Below are 18,955 nucleotides of genomic sequence, written 5' to 3' on the forward strand. Positions count from 1 at the left end.
GTATGCACCGTTGCAAAAAAAAAAAGCACAAATTTATATCAGCCAACCCTCAATATGGAGAAGATTCTGAAACTGCATACCTAGGCCACCAGGATACACAATATCAGAAAAAAACATCCAATTTGGATGAATGTCATAACAATAACGGGATTTGCAATAAACAAATACTTATGTCTTCTGTTTTGGGTTTATTGCAGCCGCAGACCCCCAAGAGGGAGCAACATAGAATTTATATTATGAGGTAATATTTAACACGGTGCAAGAAGTTCATTCTGACAGTTACAATCAGCTGTTGGCACAAACAAGAAATTTGACTTTGGTTTCAGGTTCTCACTGCGTCAGACTGTGAGTTTAAATATAAAACCTTCAGTTGTTTTAAAATAAGAATAGGGGAACAACGTATAGATGTATTTGCAGCCATACTTTTATACAGAAGGAACAAAAGAAAGATTGTGACAGTGAAAATATGGTTACGTTTTTCACCGGAGAGTAGTTGACTCCTCCAGTGTTCTTTGTGTTCAGACTGGGGGGAAGAAACTCTCTGTGGAGGCAGGTTTTTGCTAAGAGAACAAGTTTTGCTGGATGATGAATCGTCCCAGAAACTATTGTGATAAAGGCTAATATTGTCATTTTGAGACCATTTTCAAGTAATATAATGATAAAGGTATTGTAATCCAAATACAATAAGCTTTAATTTCCGGAGAACATTTAGCACTGAAAGTAGAATACTTTTTAAATAGATCCAAAATAAATAATCGAAACAACTACAACGATGAATAAAACGATAAACTGTGTCAAATGTTGGCAGCATTTTTCAAAATGGTGGCTTTTCAATCATAAAGGGCATCATCACGTACATGAACTACAAAAACTATCATGGAAGTGGAAATCATCACACTCATCTTCATTTATAGCGTGATTAATTGATGTATTGCTTATTGTGAGAGGCTTAGTTGCAGTCTGATTATATTGTGATAATATTGCACACAGATATGGAAATGATTGTGATATAATCAGCTACCCTTACACTTCACTTAAAGATTTTCAGCTCAAACTTTAAGCACCGTTTAGTACAATAATTTTAAATCTACTGGAACATTGATGAATCGTTTCATCCCCAGCCCCAACAGCCTCCTCTTTGCCTCTGAGTTTTCTTTTCTGCGATGGTGGTGACTTTGCGAATCGACCGACAAATGTTTAAAATTTAAATTTGATCCTCTTGACGCTTGCGCAAAGTTTATAAATAGATCAATTTCCTTTAAATATGAATGACCCTTTGGGGAAGGGAAGATTGACTGCAGCTGAGGATGGACAGCAGCAGGTGGGGCAGGTGTGGGCATGATGAAGGTGCCAGCTGCTGTTGACACCTTAAGGTGAAGAATAGTCTGGTAGGAGATGGACTTGTCTCATTCTGTCCCCTTTAATCTTCCTCCCTCTGTTCTTCTCCTCCTCTCCCACCGTTCAAGTTTAGCCTGTTGTTGTGGGTGTTCTCCCCGCAACCTTATTTTTATTGAGTAACTGACACTGTCGATAAAAACTCGGTTTTATCGACGCTCTATGTAAAACCCTGGGCTGTTCACCTCCGACAGACACATTCACTTTACTTTCTTCTTTATCTTTAAGCCTTAAACATGCAGAAATCCTTCTGTTCGTCCTCCTTATTTACAATGCAGCAGTCAATACAAGAACTGTTTAATTGTAGTGGTGTTTCCAGCGTGGTTTCTCCCGAGGGGATGACTCATTTTTCCCTGCTTTGTCATTTTCTTCTCTATTTATTTTAGCAGAGTCCCTCCACCGCTCCCACCACCTTCATGTCTTTTCCGTCTTGATGTTTTCTTATTTTTCCAATGTTTTTTTTTTCCCCCCTTTTCAGCTTCCTTCTGTGTATGTGCGACTGTGTGGTAAAAATCCAGCCTTGGGGCTACATTGCCTCTTTCATGTGAGGACCAGTGGTGACATTAAAGGCCTGCATCGCGCTCTGTCTGTTTGCATCAGCCCGGCTCTCAGTAACTGCGCTCAGGGATCGCAGCATCTGCTCGCCTCTGCTACTCACTCTTGGCCGGCCTCAGACATCAGTTAGCGGAGACGACGTGTCCTCACCCGCCGGCTGTAATTGTGTACATGCATATATGCACTTGCAGATTTGTTAAGCCCTCACACCCAAGTGCTTTGAGGCAGATCAATGTTTAAAAGCTTAAGCTTAGTGAAAGCATGGTTAATGACAGTTGAGTCAGCAAGAAGGGTTCTTGCCTTTTCTTTTATCCCGCTCCTTCCCTCCCAGTCTAGCATTCTGACCCAGAAGATATGACGCTTCCTTCTTTCATTTTAGCTCTAAAAACGAGATCATCCTTTCTTGGCAGACTAAACAGATGATGAAGGTAATCTTCAGCAGATGCACAACAAACGGCTTCTGTTATGATCTGTAAATAGATGCGAGAAGATCGGGGGCAGACCTCGTTTCCTTTTTTTACTGCTGCAGTTTCTCCCCGTTGCTAATCTGCAGGCTTATTGACAGGCAAATGTGCTTGCAGTCCATCTTATTATTATTATTATTTTTTTTTAGACTTCTGGAGAAATTCAGGAAGAAAAAAAAACAAATCTGGCATTAAGACTCAACAATGGCTGTGATTTGATTGTTAGTGAATGCCTGGGACTGGGATTGGCAGTCCGATGGGAGCTTCAGATAAAGCAGCAGGTCCCAACCCGCCTCAGCTGGCTCTTGAGATCAACGCAGACAGGCTGTTTGTTGTGTAACCTGTTTGTCTTCCTTCCTGACTCCTGTTCTTTCTAGAATTTTTCTGTGAAGGAGGGGGAGTCTTAATGCGCACACTTGACTATATTGCCAACAAACGTAATGTTAATTATGGAGGCGTATAAAGTGCCTTCAAAAATGTTTTACTCCCCTTGAACTTTTTCACATTTCACTGTTTTCTGAATGTCGTCTCCTCCGTCCCAGTCTCAGGTCTGCAGCCTCTAACAGGTTATGCTGTTGAAAAGTTCAGTTCAGGTCTTATCTGGCCAGAGCACATTCTTCCTCATGTTTGCTGTCTTTCCTACACAGTTTCCATCGAACAGCAAGCAGGACTCTTGTCTTTCTTTCAACAATGGCTTTTATGTTGTGGAGGACAAATTCTCCCACCTGAGATGTGGATCTCTACAGACCATGAGCCTTTCGGCTGCTTCCATTTTGTTGTGATCTGTGCTGTATTGTAGAGATACACCAATCCACTTTTTTCATTACCGATATCTGAGGTTTAGTATCGGCTGATACAGAAAAACGGTGCTGAATTGACTTAAAACGTTTCTTTCTTTAAAACAGACATAGATGTACTGAATTATACATGTATTTGACAACTTTAATTTGTTCGTTCAGTGGAATTAGGACTTTAATAGTAAATGTAAAATAGATAATAAAGAAACATAAACGGGTTGACTTCTTTGGTCAAATATGTAAAAATAAATTGCAACAAAAACTTTGAAGTGTTTCAGAAAGCATAATTACAAATTCAAAATCTAAAATAAATATAGTATGCTGTCGCTCAGAACACAAAGTCCTTATGGATCAGGCACATTGTCACCAATACCCAATCTAGAATTTTTTTTTTCCAATATCGGGACCAATACAGATATTGGAGATGAACTAATCATATGTTTACAGCTTGCAATATTATTTTCTAACCTGACTGCTTTAAGCTTGTCCATAACTTCCTTCCTGACCTGTTTGCTGTGGTTCTAAGGCTTAATGATGCTGCTGTCACTAGAAAACAATCGGTTGGACTAGATTTTATTTGCGGGTAACAGAGAATACAAGTCCATGCCACACTTTTCAGATTTTTATATTTAAAATATTATAACTATTCATCCATTCCCTATATGTTTAGTATGCTGATAAAATACATTGAAATTTGTGGTTGTGACATGAGAAAATGTGAAACGGTATCAATACTTTTGCAAAACACTGCCAATAAGGGCCTGAAAATATGATGTTTTTCCTCTTGTTTGCTGTTAACAATCATATGAAATAATTTAGACTTTAGTTTCACTTTATGTTTTCAGTGAACCATTTAGTTCGACTTTAAGTCATCCTTTAATGCAGAGGTTTCCAAGCAAATGATGTTCTCCTTTTTATTTTATAGGAAAGGAATGTTATTCAATGTAGATCCAAATGAAAAATTATTTTTGCAAGTTTGCTGTGTAAAAAAAAAAAAAAAAAAAAAAAAAGGCATTTAGTTTTTAAATTCCTTTTGGCTTCGGTGAACAAATGTATTCTGAGTCATAAAAACAAGATTTGGGTCACTTTCTTCAAAATGCTTGCTGTATTTAACTGAGTTTAATGTAGATAAAACTGACTTAGGTGCAGCAAAGTCTGCTTTTCAATAAAAGCTGACCAGTATGTTGTAGGAAAATGATGTTGGTAATAATTTCACCCTGATTAAAAATAAAAAGTTTAATAAACATATGTTCCTGGGCTACCCCTGATTTAAAGTGATGTCATTAATCCCATTGAGATCAGTGATGCCTCGCGGTTGGTGACTGAGTTTTAACTCTGCTCTCCAGACCGACAGACAGGAGAACGGATGTTTAAAATAAAAACCAGACCCAAACACTGATCTTTTTGTTCCGACAGCATTCGCCTGTTGTGATCTTGTGACGCGATTCCCTGATAATGAGGAAAAATGACGTGATTTTACCTCATTCTGTCAGTCACCAGCCTACCAAACGTACAACCAATAAAGCTGTGTATGATATTGCATTTTTTTTCCTGTGACTCTGGCTGCTGCCTCCATCTGTTACTTAAAAAATCATGAGCTCCAATCATGCAAAGATTCTTCCAACATTTACAGTAAGGATGTCTTTGACTGTGTTGTTTTCCATATGTAAATAGCTACATTGTATTTTTTCTGCTCTGTCCTACTTATATACATTCATAATGACAGGCCAAATACAGATTTGACCTTTCACATCTGTATTTGAAAGGCCAAAAACAAAATGATTTTATTTTATAAACAGAATGATGTCTGTAAACATCATTTTGGCTATGATGTTTATAAATCCATCATAGCTAAAACTCTTACCGTTTTCAGCCCGCAGCATGCACTTTGAACTTTTTTTAAAAAGTCAGATAATAGTTGAGGACTGAAGCTTTGATGCAGAAATGGGAGTGATCTTATAATTCTTTCATGTTCGGTTTGATTCAAAGCTCCTCCAATTTAGTTTTTTGTGTTCCAGTTTGAGTCTGACCTCAAAGAAAACGGCCAGTTGTTATCAGGCAGGAAACCTCAGATCAGGGCATTTAAAAAAAGAGCTGGATCACTTGAAATGTATATTACACAGATGGTCAAAATCAAGCATGACAGATTTTCCTATTGTCCGTTCCTGCTGGAGGTTGTGTGGACTGTGGTCGCCTGGGCGACCGGGTGGGAACAGGAAGTGCAATGCGTCTTATCATGTCCTCTCACGTCCCCATCCTTTTCCTCTGCTGTTTCCTCTCTTGACAGCTGGACCTTTCCTGTTATTGTTGTGGGACCAAAGAGGCGGCCATGTGTAAACACACTCACAGAGAACAATGACCATCATTTTCGAACTATTTTTGGTCCTCCTTATTTAAACTGCTATTTATTCTGTGTAACTCTTACTTCATTATTTATTCAGACCTGTTGTTTTAATTCTGAGATGGTTTGAAGAACTGCTGCACGTTTCCCTGCGTACTCCAGACTGAAACGGGACCAAGGACTGCTCAGATCCACAGTTCATACTCAGACATAACACCCCATGGGCATGCTTCCTGACTTTGCATCCTGTTATTCTTAACATTCCTTATCTTATATTCTCACATCTTGTTGGAGACATCCTGTACTTCATTTCACTCAGAACCCCTCCCCTCAAACACATTCCTGTGGTGTGTGTGTGTGTATGGGAAATATAAATACTTGTTTGTAAGGCTGTGACTCCAGGTGCCTACTTGGTCAGGTAGAGACATTTCTGACATCCAGACTCCTTCTTTTTCTTAACAACTATGACCTGATAATTATTGTTTACTTTTACCTACATTAACATATTTAGCCCTATGTTGACCAAAAATGATCAAATCAAATTTTTTTTTTAAATATTTATTTATCAGACACTTCTGATGTCAGAGGTGCGACATCAGACTTATCAGTTATATCACTGCAATATCAGCTTATTGAATAATATTTTATGTTTTGTAAAATGAAAGCATAAAAATACACCTATCAATCTCATCATATTCTGCTCTTACCCTTTAATAAAAATGCTGCTGATTTTAGTAGGATTACTGTGATTTTCACGCACTATTTGCCAATCAATCCCACTTTTGGTTTAATAAGCTGCAAACTTTCTGTTTTTTCTACATTCTCTGTAAGTGTGTACTTTCACTTAAAGAAAATAGATCCAATCTCCCTTTCTAAAAGTTTAAGCATACCCAGAAATTAAGTACTTACTCAATATTCTGAATCAGAATCATGTTTATTTGCCAGGTTTGCACACAAACAACAAATCTAACTTTGGTACCACATCAGTCTCGGTGAAGAAATTTAAAGTATAAATATTTAAAAGGTGACAAAACTGTCAGTGTTGTGACAGCCTCAATGTAAAAGTCGAAACAGTTTGTGTCCAGGATGTGTGGTATCTGCTTTCTTCCTGACACTAGACCCATACAAGTCCTGAATGGAGGGAAGGTCAGCCCCTTCCGGTTGTGTAACGCGGGTAGAAATGAGGAGAAAATTATTGGAGCCGTGTCGGGTTATTGAGTTAAACACTGAAATCAGAACTAAGTACTTTTTTCTGCTCTTTGTGCTGCTTAAACACCTCATTCTAGCTGCTCCTCTCTCAACATTTGTACGTTTTTATTTCATAAAACCTCTGCTCTCTGATGCCTAATTGAGGCGGTTTCTTTTCTTCTGTTTTGACAGTATGTACTCTGTGAAATTTGTGAAACCATTTTAAGCTCATGAGGCTTCTCTGAAAGCCAGGCTGTTAAATGACAATCGCTTTAGATTCCAATTTAACGCTACATCCGCCTCTCCTTTAGGTGGAGGAAACTGCGCTCAAGTCGTCTGCATTCGCTTGATATTTTTGAAGGAGTCTGAGTCTGCAATTGTGTGCATTAGGTTGGTTGATTTGGCTGAGGTAGCAAATTGGTTTGCTTTACAAAGTGAAGCAAGAAGAAAGGGAGCTGCAGAGAACTTCTTAAAAATTACTAAAAGGTTAAAGCTGTGAGGAAAAACTGCTGGCTTCCTATTCCTACCACACTACTTCTTGAATGTCCATCTATCTCCCATCTTGGGGTGACTCCCTCAAACGTGCACAAGTGACTGTACATATAGAAACACACCCCCACTGCCCCCCAGCCTCCTGCTGGGAGTTTTAAAGCTTAGCCACTTGCAGCAGCCATTAGAAGCGAACCATTATGGTCCTGTATCAAGTTAACCCTCCCTTTCAGTACCAGCACGCTCTGTGGCAGACCCCAATAAGTGCAGAAAACTGCCACTCCCACGGCTCATTGACCCGCCAGCTTGCCCCCCCCCCACTAACAGACAGCCCCATAAAGCAGTTCCACATCATCAAAGATGGAGATGATCCCGTTTTTCTAATTTTAGATCGGGGTCCTAATGGCTCTCTAGATACTATCGGAAACGCTTTTACTTTTAAGCTGGGAGCTTTGATGGTGTGGTTGTGTCTGGGAGAGAGAAGTTTTATCTCACAGCCCTGATTACGTTTATATTAGCATATTTAATTCAGTTTAAAAAAATTCACAAATGACACTGTAAACTACACCCTTTTTCTAGTTATATTGTTTCTTCTGTTGCTGGTAGTAAATTACAACAAGATGCACTGATTAGGATTTTCATGTTTTTGATGCATTCCTAGACCAAAGATGTTGAGTTGTTGTTGTTGACCTGCTGATCCCAGATCAGAGTTGTTCAAAGAAGAAATGTCTGATTCTGACCAACTGATTGATTGGTGTTTTAAAATATACCCATCAGGCTTTTCTAGTCTGTACATATTTCAGTTTGAGGTCCAACCTGCCATTTTGGGGAGGATATTAAACTAGAATTTAATATTCTAGATTCTGAGATGAAGGTAGTTATTTTGATATTCTGAATAAAAGAACTTGATGGACAAAAAAAAATAAAAAATCCTCATTTAAGCATCAAGCCATCAGCTCCAAAACTTTATCTGCTTTTTAAGAAACTGAATACTCTGTTTAGTTATCTCTTAGTTTAAAACCATTAAATTAAAAGTTAAAAAAACCCCAAACAAACAGATTTTACTTGAAAGAAAATTGGGTGATTCCAATCACTGATCAATTGATTAGTATATCTGCATGCTGAGTATTGCTTAGCATGCAATACTTAGCTGTTAGAAAGACATTAAGTCTAATGTCTAACAGCATTAGACTGTTAACAAATCTAATGCTGTTAGACGTTAGACTTAATGTCTTTCTAACAGCTAAGTTTTAATAAAGCCAGCATTAGATGTAAAAATAGTTTTTTCTTTACAATGTTACATTTTTAAAGGCCCCCTTGAGAGCTTTCTTCAGGTCGCTTACCTGCTAATGGCTCCAAGAGCGATTCTCCGTTTCCTGTCATGGGCGATAGTTTGGCTCCAATTGTATGATTAAGACTCCGGCCATCCTGCAGAATTAATTTGAGTCTAATCAGACGTCTACATGATCGTATTACGTGGATAAGAATCTGAACATCTCCAGAGATTTGATAGTTTCTCTTGTCTCCGTTTCTGCCTCTCACCCGTCTCTGTTTAGCTCTGCCTTTTCTTTTCTCCTTGTCTGCATCATCTGTTTGCTTTGTTTAATCACCAAACTAACACGCTCTGACACTTTTTTTCTAGCACGCTGTCCCCATTACTGCCAGCAGTCACAGAAAGCCCTATTCAGCCAGGGATCTTTTTTTTCTCTTCCTGCATCCAGTCACGCTGACAGCCCCAGAAAACATTGCGTTTGCCACCGATTATGATAAATGGCTTTGGTGATTGCTGTTCTTGGCCATCACCACACCTACATGTTCCCATTTTAGAATACATATTCTCAAGGCTTCAGGCAGAATAGAAGATGCTCTAGACTTCTTGTTGTTTCTGACTTACAAGAAAGTAACAATTAGAGGTGCATCAATCAGACAATTTTGCAGTACCAATTTCTGGTTTCTAAAAGATCTTAACAGATTGATTCTGGCTTTGACAAGTTAAGTAATGCCAGGTTTTTGATAGAGATAGAAATAGTTACCCGTTTTCTTTGTTTGTTTGTTTTTTGCCCCCAAGAAAACTAAAAAAATAAGGCTGAGCTAGATCTGTTGTGATTAAACATGGTCTGACTAAAATACTAAAAGAAAAAGAAAAAATCTCTTAATTTGCTAAATTTACTCTGGTTTTTCTTAATATAAACCGATTTAAAATGTAAACGATGCAAAACAGTGCTCCATTTCTGGTAGGAATCTCCAGTCAGTAACAAGGTTTGTGGATTTTGAAAGGGAACACTGTTTGTTTTTTTTCTTTTCTTTTAATTTTTTTATTTAAACCCCTCATTGTCTGAATTTGTTTCATTATATAAAATAGTAAATTGTTAATGTTTTTAAATGTAGGTTATTTTTAATATTACCAAACCCAACAAATTAGGATTAGGGTTAATTATTGAATATGCAAATTACCGGATTTAAAATTGGTAAATCCGATCAAAAGAATCGGACATAACTCTGAACACTAGATGGCAGCAAAGTATTTCCAGTTAACTGCTTGGTATGCATAGATTATGCATCAAGAGCCGTTACTGCTATTCAATCACTACCTTGGTTCTGTGGTAGTTCAAAATGAATATGAATCAAAAGTTTAAAGCAGTTTTAAGTTAATATTTCCATTGATAATAATAGATTTTGAAAGAAAATTAGGAATTTAAGTATTGAAATAAGAGAATGGATATGCATTGTAAACTGGCTGTAAAACATGCTAGTCTTTATCCTATGTCTTCAAACTTCAGTATTGTTTATGGGGAACAGTGCATGCAGTTTAGGTATTTGTTTTGTTTATAATAATCTGGATTATTAGAGCTCTATGGCGTTCTGTTTTAAATCTCTCAATCTGTAACTTGAACATGAACTGGTGGCTAGTAACTCAAGCTAGTGGAACTTCCTCCTGTATTTGTTTAAGAGCTCTTTCTCCCAGGCAGTCTTCTTCCTCCCTCCGTTATTTCTGTGGGTTCATGCTCTCAGGGGAGCCTTGTCTACAAACGCTCACAGGCTCATTAGCTCGTGTGTGTGGGTGTTTTAATGTTTAGTTAGGAGTTAGGTGTTTGTTTTTTTAGTCTTGTATGTATACTTGAAGTTTTTGCGGGGACACTGTCCAGGACAGTGTTGGCTGTAGTTGTTTTCTAGCCTGTGTTGTTATTTTCAGCAGCTGCAGCTCATTATTGAGGATCACAGAGCAGAACGTGCTGCTTTCAAGGATGGAGTTGGCTGAGTTATGCATATATGTTCATGTGCACACATAAAGCCAGCATTTTTAGGCACACACACAAACACGGTTTGCTTCAGAAAGGTTGTGTTTCTGTTACGGTGTGTAAGCAGTTTTCTAGAAGACAAAGCCTGTCCTCAATTTGTGTGGATGAATAACTCCTATGCTGATTTTCTGTTTACCCATGTGCTGGTGTGTGTTTATTTTTTACCTGACTCAGACAGAGGAGTCCAGAAGCCTTCTTAGGTCAGTTCCATACTTTGTGGCCTTTCCCGATCCTGAACATTGTCACTTTACCTGCTTTAATAAAAAATATTGAGACAAAATCTTCTCCTTGGAATAAAAGTGTGTCTCTTTCCTCCTGAAGACTTGTTTTCAGTGGCTTTCCTAGACGGTCTGTGAATATATTGGAATAATGTCTGGCTTTAAAGCTGAGACTTTTAACAATAACTTTATAAAGGCTGTCATTAAAAGTTTGACCTCTTATGAATGAGTTATACTAATTAGTTTTGTCGTGAATGCAGCCAAACTAGTGTCCAAATTACCACAAATGTTGTTTGATACATACTCCTCTCTAGCTAAGAATACTGTTAAAAGTGCTTTTATATCATCTAGATGTTGGTTAAAAAAACATTCTAGAGATTCTACATTGTTGACAAGAGCAGATCTATTCAGTCTAATTCCATGCTTTGTAATTGTTCTGTATTGGTGCAGTTATCAAATAAGTTTTTTCATTCAGTACATTTATGTCTGTTTTTTAAAAATAGAAACATTTTAAGTTCATTCAGTAATTTCTGCATTGGACTGGGATCGGTCGACACGGTACTAAGCCTCAGGTATTTTTATCGTTATTAAAAAGTGGTGCATCCCTAATTTTGAGTGGCTAAATTTCAGTTTGTATTTAAGGTTGACTCATACTGCTGACTATACAGATTAACTAAAAGTGAAGCACAATTCAAGCTCAATGTGATCTAATCTGGACCCATACACTTTAAGAGCCCAGTGGCAGCAGTACACTATAAACCCCACAGTGTACTATAGCTCTAGGAGCAGGAAAAATAAAATCAATATTCATTTGTTTGAGTCAAAACTTCAATGTAGTAGCTTTCATATTCCAGCTTGGTTGCTATCTGCTTTTAGTTCTCAGGATGTGCCTACATATGTTACAATTTTGTATGACTTGACTCACAGGTTTTGAAGACTTTTGTTCCTGTTGTGGAAAATTTCTTCTGTTGCTTTGCGAAAGCAAAATGCCTGAAGCAGCAGTTTCAGAGTCCCGAAAGAATTTGTGATGAAATCCCCATTCCTTTTTCTGTGTCCAAAGTTCAGCCTAGCTGTATTACATTTTTTTCTATTTTCCAGTCGCTGTTTTATAACAGAGTTAGAACTGTGGTCCAGGTTACTTTCTCGTGCATACGGAGGATAGACAAGACGGATTCACCAGTTAGAAACTGGTAGGCTGTGATGAATTATTGAAAGCAGCGCCTACTTGGATTATGCATTTCAAAATGAGTTTTGATGTTAGATTTAACAATCTTCACAGCTTGACTAAGGCTATTTCACAACCTTCATTAGGCTGGATTGGTTGTGAAACAGTGCATTACAGATGTTATTTATTGTGGTTTAGTTAAGTATTATGTACAAAGTCACAGATTGACAGTTAGGATCATTAGTTTAGTTGTGGTTAACAGTGGGAAGGAAAATCCAGATGGTTAATATAGATTTGTAAACCAATGTCCTGCCAAGATGGATAATTACCATTTTTTTTGCTTCAGCAACTAAATATGACAACAATATAGAGTGGACCTTCAGTATCCATAAGGGTTAGGAACCACAGCTGGCCACTGGTTGCTAAAATCCACAAATAGTTGAGAACCTTTTAAAAAACACTTGTAACATATTTTAGTAATCCAATCACCAAATATACATTAATATCCATTAATACAGTGGAAATTGTCTTGGCAATTCTGCACTACAGAAGCGAACATCCTCAGTCTTCCTTTTTTCCACAAAGGAAAATGAATGCTGCTCCTGGATTGGCTGCTTTGGAAATTCCAGCCAATAGCATCTCAAGCAGCATTGCGTCTAGGTGTTTCTGGTTCCCAAGCTAGATGTTCTTTCAGATATTTTAGAAATGCCCTACGAAACAAGCCGCTAATGGTCAAATTTTAAAGTCAAATTTTACAGAAAATCTGTGAATACTGAACTGCAAAAAGGCTGGGGTCTGCTGTATCTGGATAAAATGATAAACCGTCTTAGTAAAGGTTTCTCTTAAAACAGAGGTTCTTTTTCTAACTTCACCAGGGATTACGTCAAGTAACCCAACGTTTTCAAAAAGCAGACCAAAGTTACATAGCTGTCTTTTTCTGCATGGAGCCATATAGACATACAGACATATCTGTTCTATTAAACCTCTACTGAAAACGATAACATACCATGACACAATACAGCTCACTCAATACAGCCTCCAGTTTTTGGCACTTTTGAAAATAGATTACAAAATATAACATTTTTTTTTTTTTCCAACAAGTTCCACAAAAATAACTTATTGACAAAAAGACTGATTTTCTGTCATGTATTTGATTTGCTGTTGTAGTGTGTGTGAGAGGAAAGTTTGTTACACAGCTCTGTTGTGTCATAACATTTTGTATTTCAAAACACACAGAAATGATTAGAAGTGACATTCTGAAGTTTAGAGACCATGACCCTTGTAATTTCTGGATCAACTTTCCCTGATCCAGAATCTTCTGGACTGGAATTTGACTTATTAGAATTATAAAACTAATGCACATCTATTGGTTGCTGCAGCATATTTCATAACTTATACGTATTTTTAATTTTAAGAATGAAGGACAAACTATGCTTAACTGTGTTGTGAGCACACAAAGTCATTGAAGGAACGGGAATAGTTTTAAGTGTGAATATCAAAAGATTATGCAGCTGCAGACAGAGACAGAGAGCGAGGAAAGATGGGCTGTGAGTTGATAAAACCTAGAAATACAGACACTTTTAAGTTTCAGTCTTCTCCGAAATGCACAGTAGACTTCCGCTTTAAAAGCTCACTCCCTCTCCTATATGCTTGTCCTGCCAGAGCCTTAAACGGCTAAGGCGGAGTGTCATCTTGGATAAAGTTGTCTGCGCCGTGAATAAAGGCCAGGAATGCATTAAACACCCAAATCCTTTCAGTTTGCAAAGGGTAACCAGGCTTTGTGATGGCTAAAGTGCTCAGCTTTAAAGTGAAAAAGCGTGTTTCTCCAGAGAGTCTTGTTTTACCTACCACCGCCACATTTAGGCGCCTTTATGATTGCAGTAGCTTCCTTTTTTTTTGAGGGAATCTCATTACCTTACCTGAACTTGTTAGAAGTTCTCCTCCCCGGTGGAAACGATGGCTGAAGCAAAGCGACTTGTGCAAGCGGATAAAAATGGCCTGCATCTGAACAGTTTTTGATCTTAATATCACCCCACGAAAGAAGACTTTCAAACTGTCTGCAGGACTCTGAACACTTGATCATTTTGGTTTACAGATTAATTGTTGTTGGAATCGGATCTGTTTCAGGTGCCAGATTTTATCAGCCTAATACCAGGCATCACAAGGCAACCAAAGCAGCTTTTCTCTTGTAAAGCGGACAGCATTGATTATTTGGCCATTATGCTCCTTTGCTCTGGTGCTCTGCTCTCCTTTTCTCTGCTTTGCGTGCGGACAGAGGTGCGCTGCTTGGTCAGAGGATGGTTGGCTCTGAGCCCACGCGCCGAGGACAAAGCAGTTACAGAGCACGTCTATTTTTGGCCTCTTAACGGACCTGTTCCCATTCTCCTATGGAGCAGCTCTCATTGTGTGATGTTCACCTGTCTTTAACCTGATTACAGCAGCTCCTCCTGGACCTATCCAATGTTTTTTAATATAGCGCTTGGTTTTTTGAGGTTGTGAATAAAGTTTCTCCCTTGAAGCATCCTGCTGTCAGACCTCGGACCCCTCCACCTGTCATTCTCCCCTCTTTCTCCCTGGGAACGAGATAACGGAAGATGAGGAGAAATCATTTCTTTCCCTGACAAAGGGCAGCTAGATATGCAGGCACTGTCTGTAACATTTTCCTTTTCTCTTCAGAGTTTGACAACCGCAGCAACTGAGCGAAACAAAAAGAGATGGATAAAGTGAGACATGTCTTAACTTTTATCAAGGCAGAAAGGAGCTGTTAGAGTCTAGAGGCACATCTAAGCCTGAATCACTCCACTCTGGCTTTAAATTTTACTTTTTTGATCTAATCGACCTTCCACACACCCTATAACAATGATAAAGATTGATGTTTTGTCTTTTGTTTAATTTTCTTTCATATTTAGCCCTCGGGATCCTTTCATTTTGTGCTCCACCTGTTTCCCTTTGATACAAAATTGTCAAGAAAATATCTGCTATATATGGTGAGAAATGGAAAAAAAATACTGGAACAAAAAGTTGATGCCAGATAATGGTTTTCTGCTTCAAACACCTCCAATGCCAGTTTTAGCGATTAAAGTCTCTCTTTGTTTTAGACAAAAAACATCACCAAGTTGAAAGTTGATTTGGGGACCACAGCCACACAAATAGGTAAAATAAGTTAATACTTGAGACTCCTTCTCAAATGCTTTGGACTGCTTAGTTTAATAGTTGAAACATTAAATATGCATTAATACATGCAATGGACACCATCTTACCAATACAGCGGAAGTTAATAGAAGCTCCAAGTCTAATATTTATACAAATTGATTTGTAATACATCAAAAATAAATTTGCCTAGTGGAAAATGTTGGCATACACTTCACAAATTTCATCCAGGAAGATGGAAATAAAAACAGAAATAACATAAATTGTTCCATTTGGTTTCAAAAACCCATATGAAGTCACTTTAAAATACTAACCTCTGAAGACACTACAAAGTTCCTTTAACTTCCTTCCTAGTATGTACAGTATTTACTAAGACCACATGGGATGGATGTTTTTGTGGGTGACTACTATTTTAACCATTGGTCATCATTTTTTAAATGTAGTTTTCTGTTGCGAGAACCTGTAAATTATTAGAAGCAACACCAAAGGTTTATGGTACTGACCACCAATTCCTGCACAGTGATTGATTGATTGATTATGCTGGACTTCAACATAACGGACAGTTGAAGTCCATTAATACTTTCTGTTTTTGCAAACTGCAGCACAATGTGTCCAATGTGTGTTAATGGCGATGAAGTATGCAGAACACGATGTGGATGTGTTTTAACTTGCTGAAACTTGCTGGTCCAGAGTGGCACATGTCTTCATGGTTCTGAGGAAAACAGAGCTCTGCTTAGCATGATCTGTTAGCAGACACTGGAGACGACTCTGCCCTCAAAATCTGCTTGTAACAGAGTTCAGTGAAAGTCCTTTTCTGACAACCCAGTTTATTTTCTCCTTCTTTTGTTTATTCCTTCCTCTTTTAACACCGCCTCTCTCACTCAAGTTGGTGATCCACACTTAAAACCCATGTCTCCACACTTATGAGGCTTTCTGCCGGGGTGGACAGATAGATAAATGATTTTTGTCTGCCTTGTGAAGCAGGGGGTAATTTTTAGGTGAATGCAGTGCTTCAGAAAAGAGTTGCAGCACTAAAATTAGAGGTTGTCAAATGCCGCACGTCTCCGTTGATGGCCCGGTTCGGCCCCCTTATGTTAATGTGGCATTTCAGCAAGAGGAAATAACAGTTTGGAAGAGGTGGGATTGCTACTGGTGCTTGTTGGGTTGCATTGTCAAATGTGAATAAGGCTTTTTTTCTCACCTTTTATCAGAGGACAAATACTGTTTAGATACTTTGGATCTGTAGTGTTTTTCTTCTAAATAATGTAACTTTTAAAATGAGGTAATGATCTAAGTTGCACAATATTAGCTCATCTTGTCTCTTAACTGTTTGCAACAATTCAACGTTTGTGTTGCAGGGTTTGTAAATGTTCACTTAAAGAGACAAAACATGTAATTCTCAAAACTGTAAGCTGAATAGTCATTACAGAGATAGAAGTAGGGCATAATGTGGCTTGCCTCCTGTGTAGAAGGGATATAATCTTATTTCTGGGTTAGATACCAGGAGAAGGAAGTCATCATATGGAAAGACTGAGACTATCTTTGAATCCTGCAGAGCTAAGGTCATGTGACTCGTAAAAGTGTCACTCTGAAGCTATCCAAGTAGACTAGAGATGACTTAAGCAGGTGTTTTTTTTTTTTTGGTTTTTTTTTTTTGTTTTTTACAGTTTTAGGATAGGTTTTTTTTTCTAACAGAAATTCCATCAGATTTATTTTCCTGTCCATTCCTTGAATCCATTCATTGGAAATTGTGTACTGGAAAAGTACACAATTTCCAAATACCAAATATGTTTCAGAATGACAGTAAAATCTAATGCAAGTCTGGCCTGGCTTCAGGTTTTCCATCATTTCTTTGGCGGTCAGGGAGGCTGGGCTTAGTGCAACTATAGTTAGCTTTGGGTTAATTTAGAAGCTCCTACAGGGGAAAAATTTCAGGATGATGCCTAACTTCCTCCTTAAATCCTCCTGAGACACTGACTCTTTTCTCTCTTAAACCTGTCGCCTCCGATCTCTGCCTATTGATCAGATTTTTCTTTCTCTTTTCGCTCGGTGACAGTGTGATTGTGCGGTAATAGCGTCTTGGCAAGTTGCTGTGTAACCCGAGTCTTTTGTCTTTTTATGTATGTCATAACTGCGGCTGTCGGCCTTCAGTGACATTTCCACACGTGGACATTCAAAAAAGCAACATTTCTTTGTCTTGACTCTTTTGTTCTGTTGTGGGAGGTTGTTGGTCTTGCAATCACCTGGAAATGGTTTTTCATGCATGTGTGTAACAAAGTTTTTCAGTAAGAAGAAGTGCATTAGTTAGACAGGGCTGTCTGGTCTTATTATTTTCCATCTCTCTCAGATTTCTGAGGAGAACAGCAGTGGTCTTAACCCTTAGAGTTGCTGTGGTACAGATGCACAGTATATTAAATTGCATTGCAATCGCAAAGGAAGTGCTTGGGTGCAATACAATAAGCTCAATACTTTCTATTTACTGTTTTTCTCTTTTCTTTTTCTCTGTCTATCGAAAACTGAATGGCTGAAGTCTGGTGCTTTGGTCACAACTAGCCTCCTTTTTTGAATGACATTTTGTTTACAGAGACTTGATAATTCATTTTATTTATAGTTTAAATTGAATTGAATTTGTATATTTAAAATATCGTCCAGCTGTGTTAAATGTTCATTAGAATGCAAAGTTTATTGATGTTTGTGAATATGTTCTTAGATTATTATACCACCATTACCATTATCGTACTTGAAAAGGGTATCGTTTATCACAATAACATTTTTTGTTACATTGTGACAGGCCTACTATTATGTTTATTACCGCATTCTCGTATTATAAAGAATCAGTTTAAATAAATGATTGGACTGTCACTTCTTGACTCCTGTCAAGCAGGAACATAGTTAGTCCCAGTTATTTAAGTGTTTCAGAACCACAAATTTGTACTTTTGATGCACTCTGAGGTAATCTTGTAATTCCCTCATTCTGTGTTGGATTCAAAACAATCATCTCGGTCAAAGACATTTCAGTCCTTTTAAATAAATGTAAAAAAATTCAACAGGTCTGACCTCTTAGAAAGCAGGAAATTGTAATTAGTCATAACAAATCCGATTGGTGCATCTCTGATGGAAAGAAAAGGGAAGATTAGGCGAAATGTCAGTGAGTCGCTGCCAATATCGTCATGGTAACATTCACTACTAGTGAAATATGGCATGTTTTACTAATGGTGCCGTCCTTATCTGTAATATCTTTAAAAAATTTAATCCTATTTTGTTCTTCAGTTTATTTACCTTCTGTTTATCATGAGTTCACATATCACTTTAGGTTTTTACACACCAGTCAAGTGAACATGGCAGCAGTTTTACTTTATGTAAATAAAACCAAAACTGTGTAATTGCCCTGTTGCTAATCTTTGTTCCTTTTTAATTGTGTTTCAGAGATCAACAGAGTGCGTAAAGATATGTACAGCGACACAGTGAACGGCCTTGTGGACAGACACCCGCTGGAGCTGCCCGAACCCATCGGACCCATCGTTCACCTCCAGGAGAAACTGTTTGTGCCTGTCAAAGAGTACCCAGACGTAAGTTCAGCAACTCTGAGCCCCTTTTTGTTCTTCTCAATGTTAAAACTTTGAAACAAATCAGAATCAGAATATTACATTTATATTTATAGCTACTTTGATGTGTGTACTTGGGCAAAAGTGTAGGTAAACACCAACTTAAATTAGAGTAGAATTGAAATGATCGTTAATGTGCTTTATTAAGCTTTAGGTTTGAGAATACGGGAAATGTCGCCTGGAGTGGGGGGCGTGGGGTGGTAGGAGTGGGGGGCAGGCGAACGAATGAACGTAAGATGGGGGTGGAAGGGAGGAAATAGACCAGGGGACAGACGAATGAACAAACCTA

The 18,955-nt window shown here is 38.1% G+C and overlaps 1 protein-coding gene across 7 annotated transcripts in view; it reads left to right on the forward strand.

Moving 5' to 3' along the window:
- qkia (QKI, KH domain containing, RNA binding a) overlaps positions 1 to 18,955 on the forward strand; it is an 88,122-nt gene that overhangs the window by 13,414 nt on the left and 55,753 nt on the right. For all 7 annotated transcript variants that reach the window (XM_044142037.1, XM_044142039.1, XM_044142038.1 and 4 more), the window contains exon 2: positions 18,488 to 18,630. In XM_044142037.1, the coding sequence (XP_043997972.1) occupies positions 18,488 to 18,630 (143 nt within the window). The remainder of the gene's footprint in view (positions 1 to 18,487; positions 18,631 to 18,955) is intronic.

This window comes from Gambusia affinis, linkage group LG16 (assembly GCF_019740435.1).
Source record: "Gambusia affinis linkage group LG16, SWU_Gaff_1.0, whole genome shotgun sequence".
In the NCBI taxonomy this organism is placed as follows: domain Eukaryota; kingdom Metazoa; phylum Chordata; class Actinopteri; order Cyprinodontiformes; family Poeciliidae; genus Gambusia; species Gambusia affinis.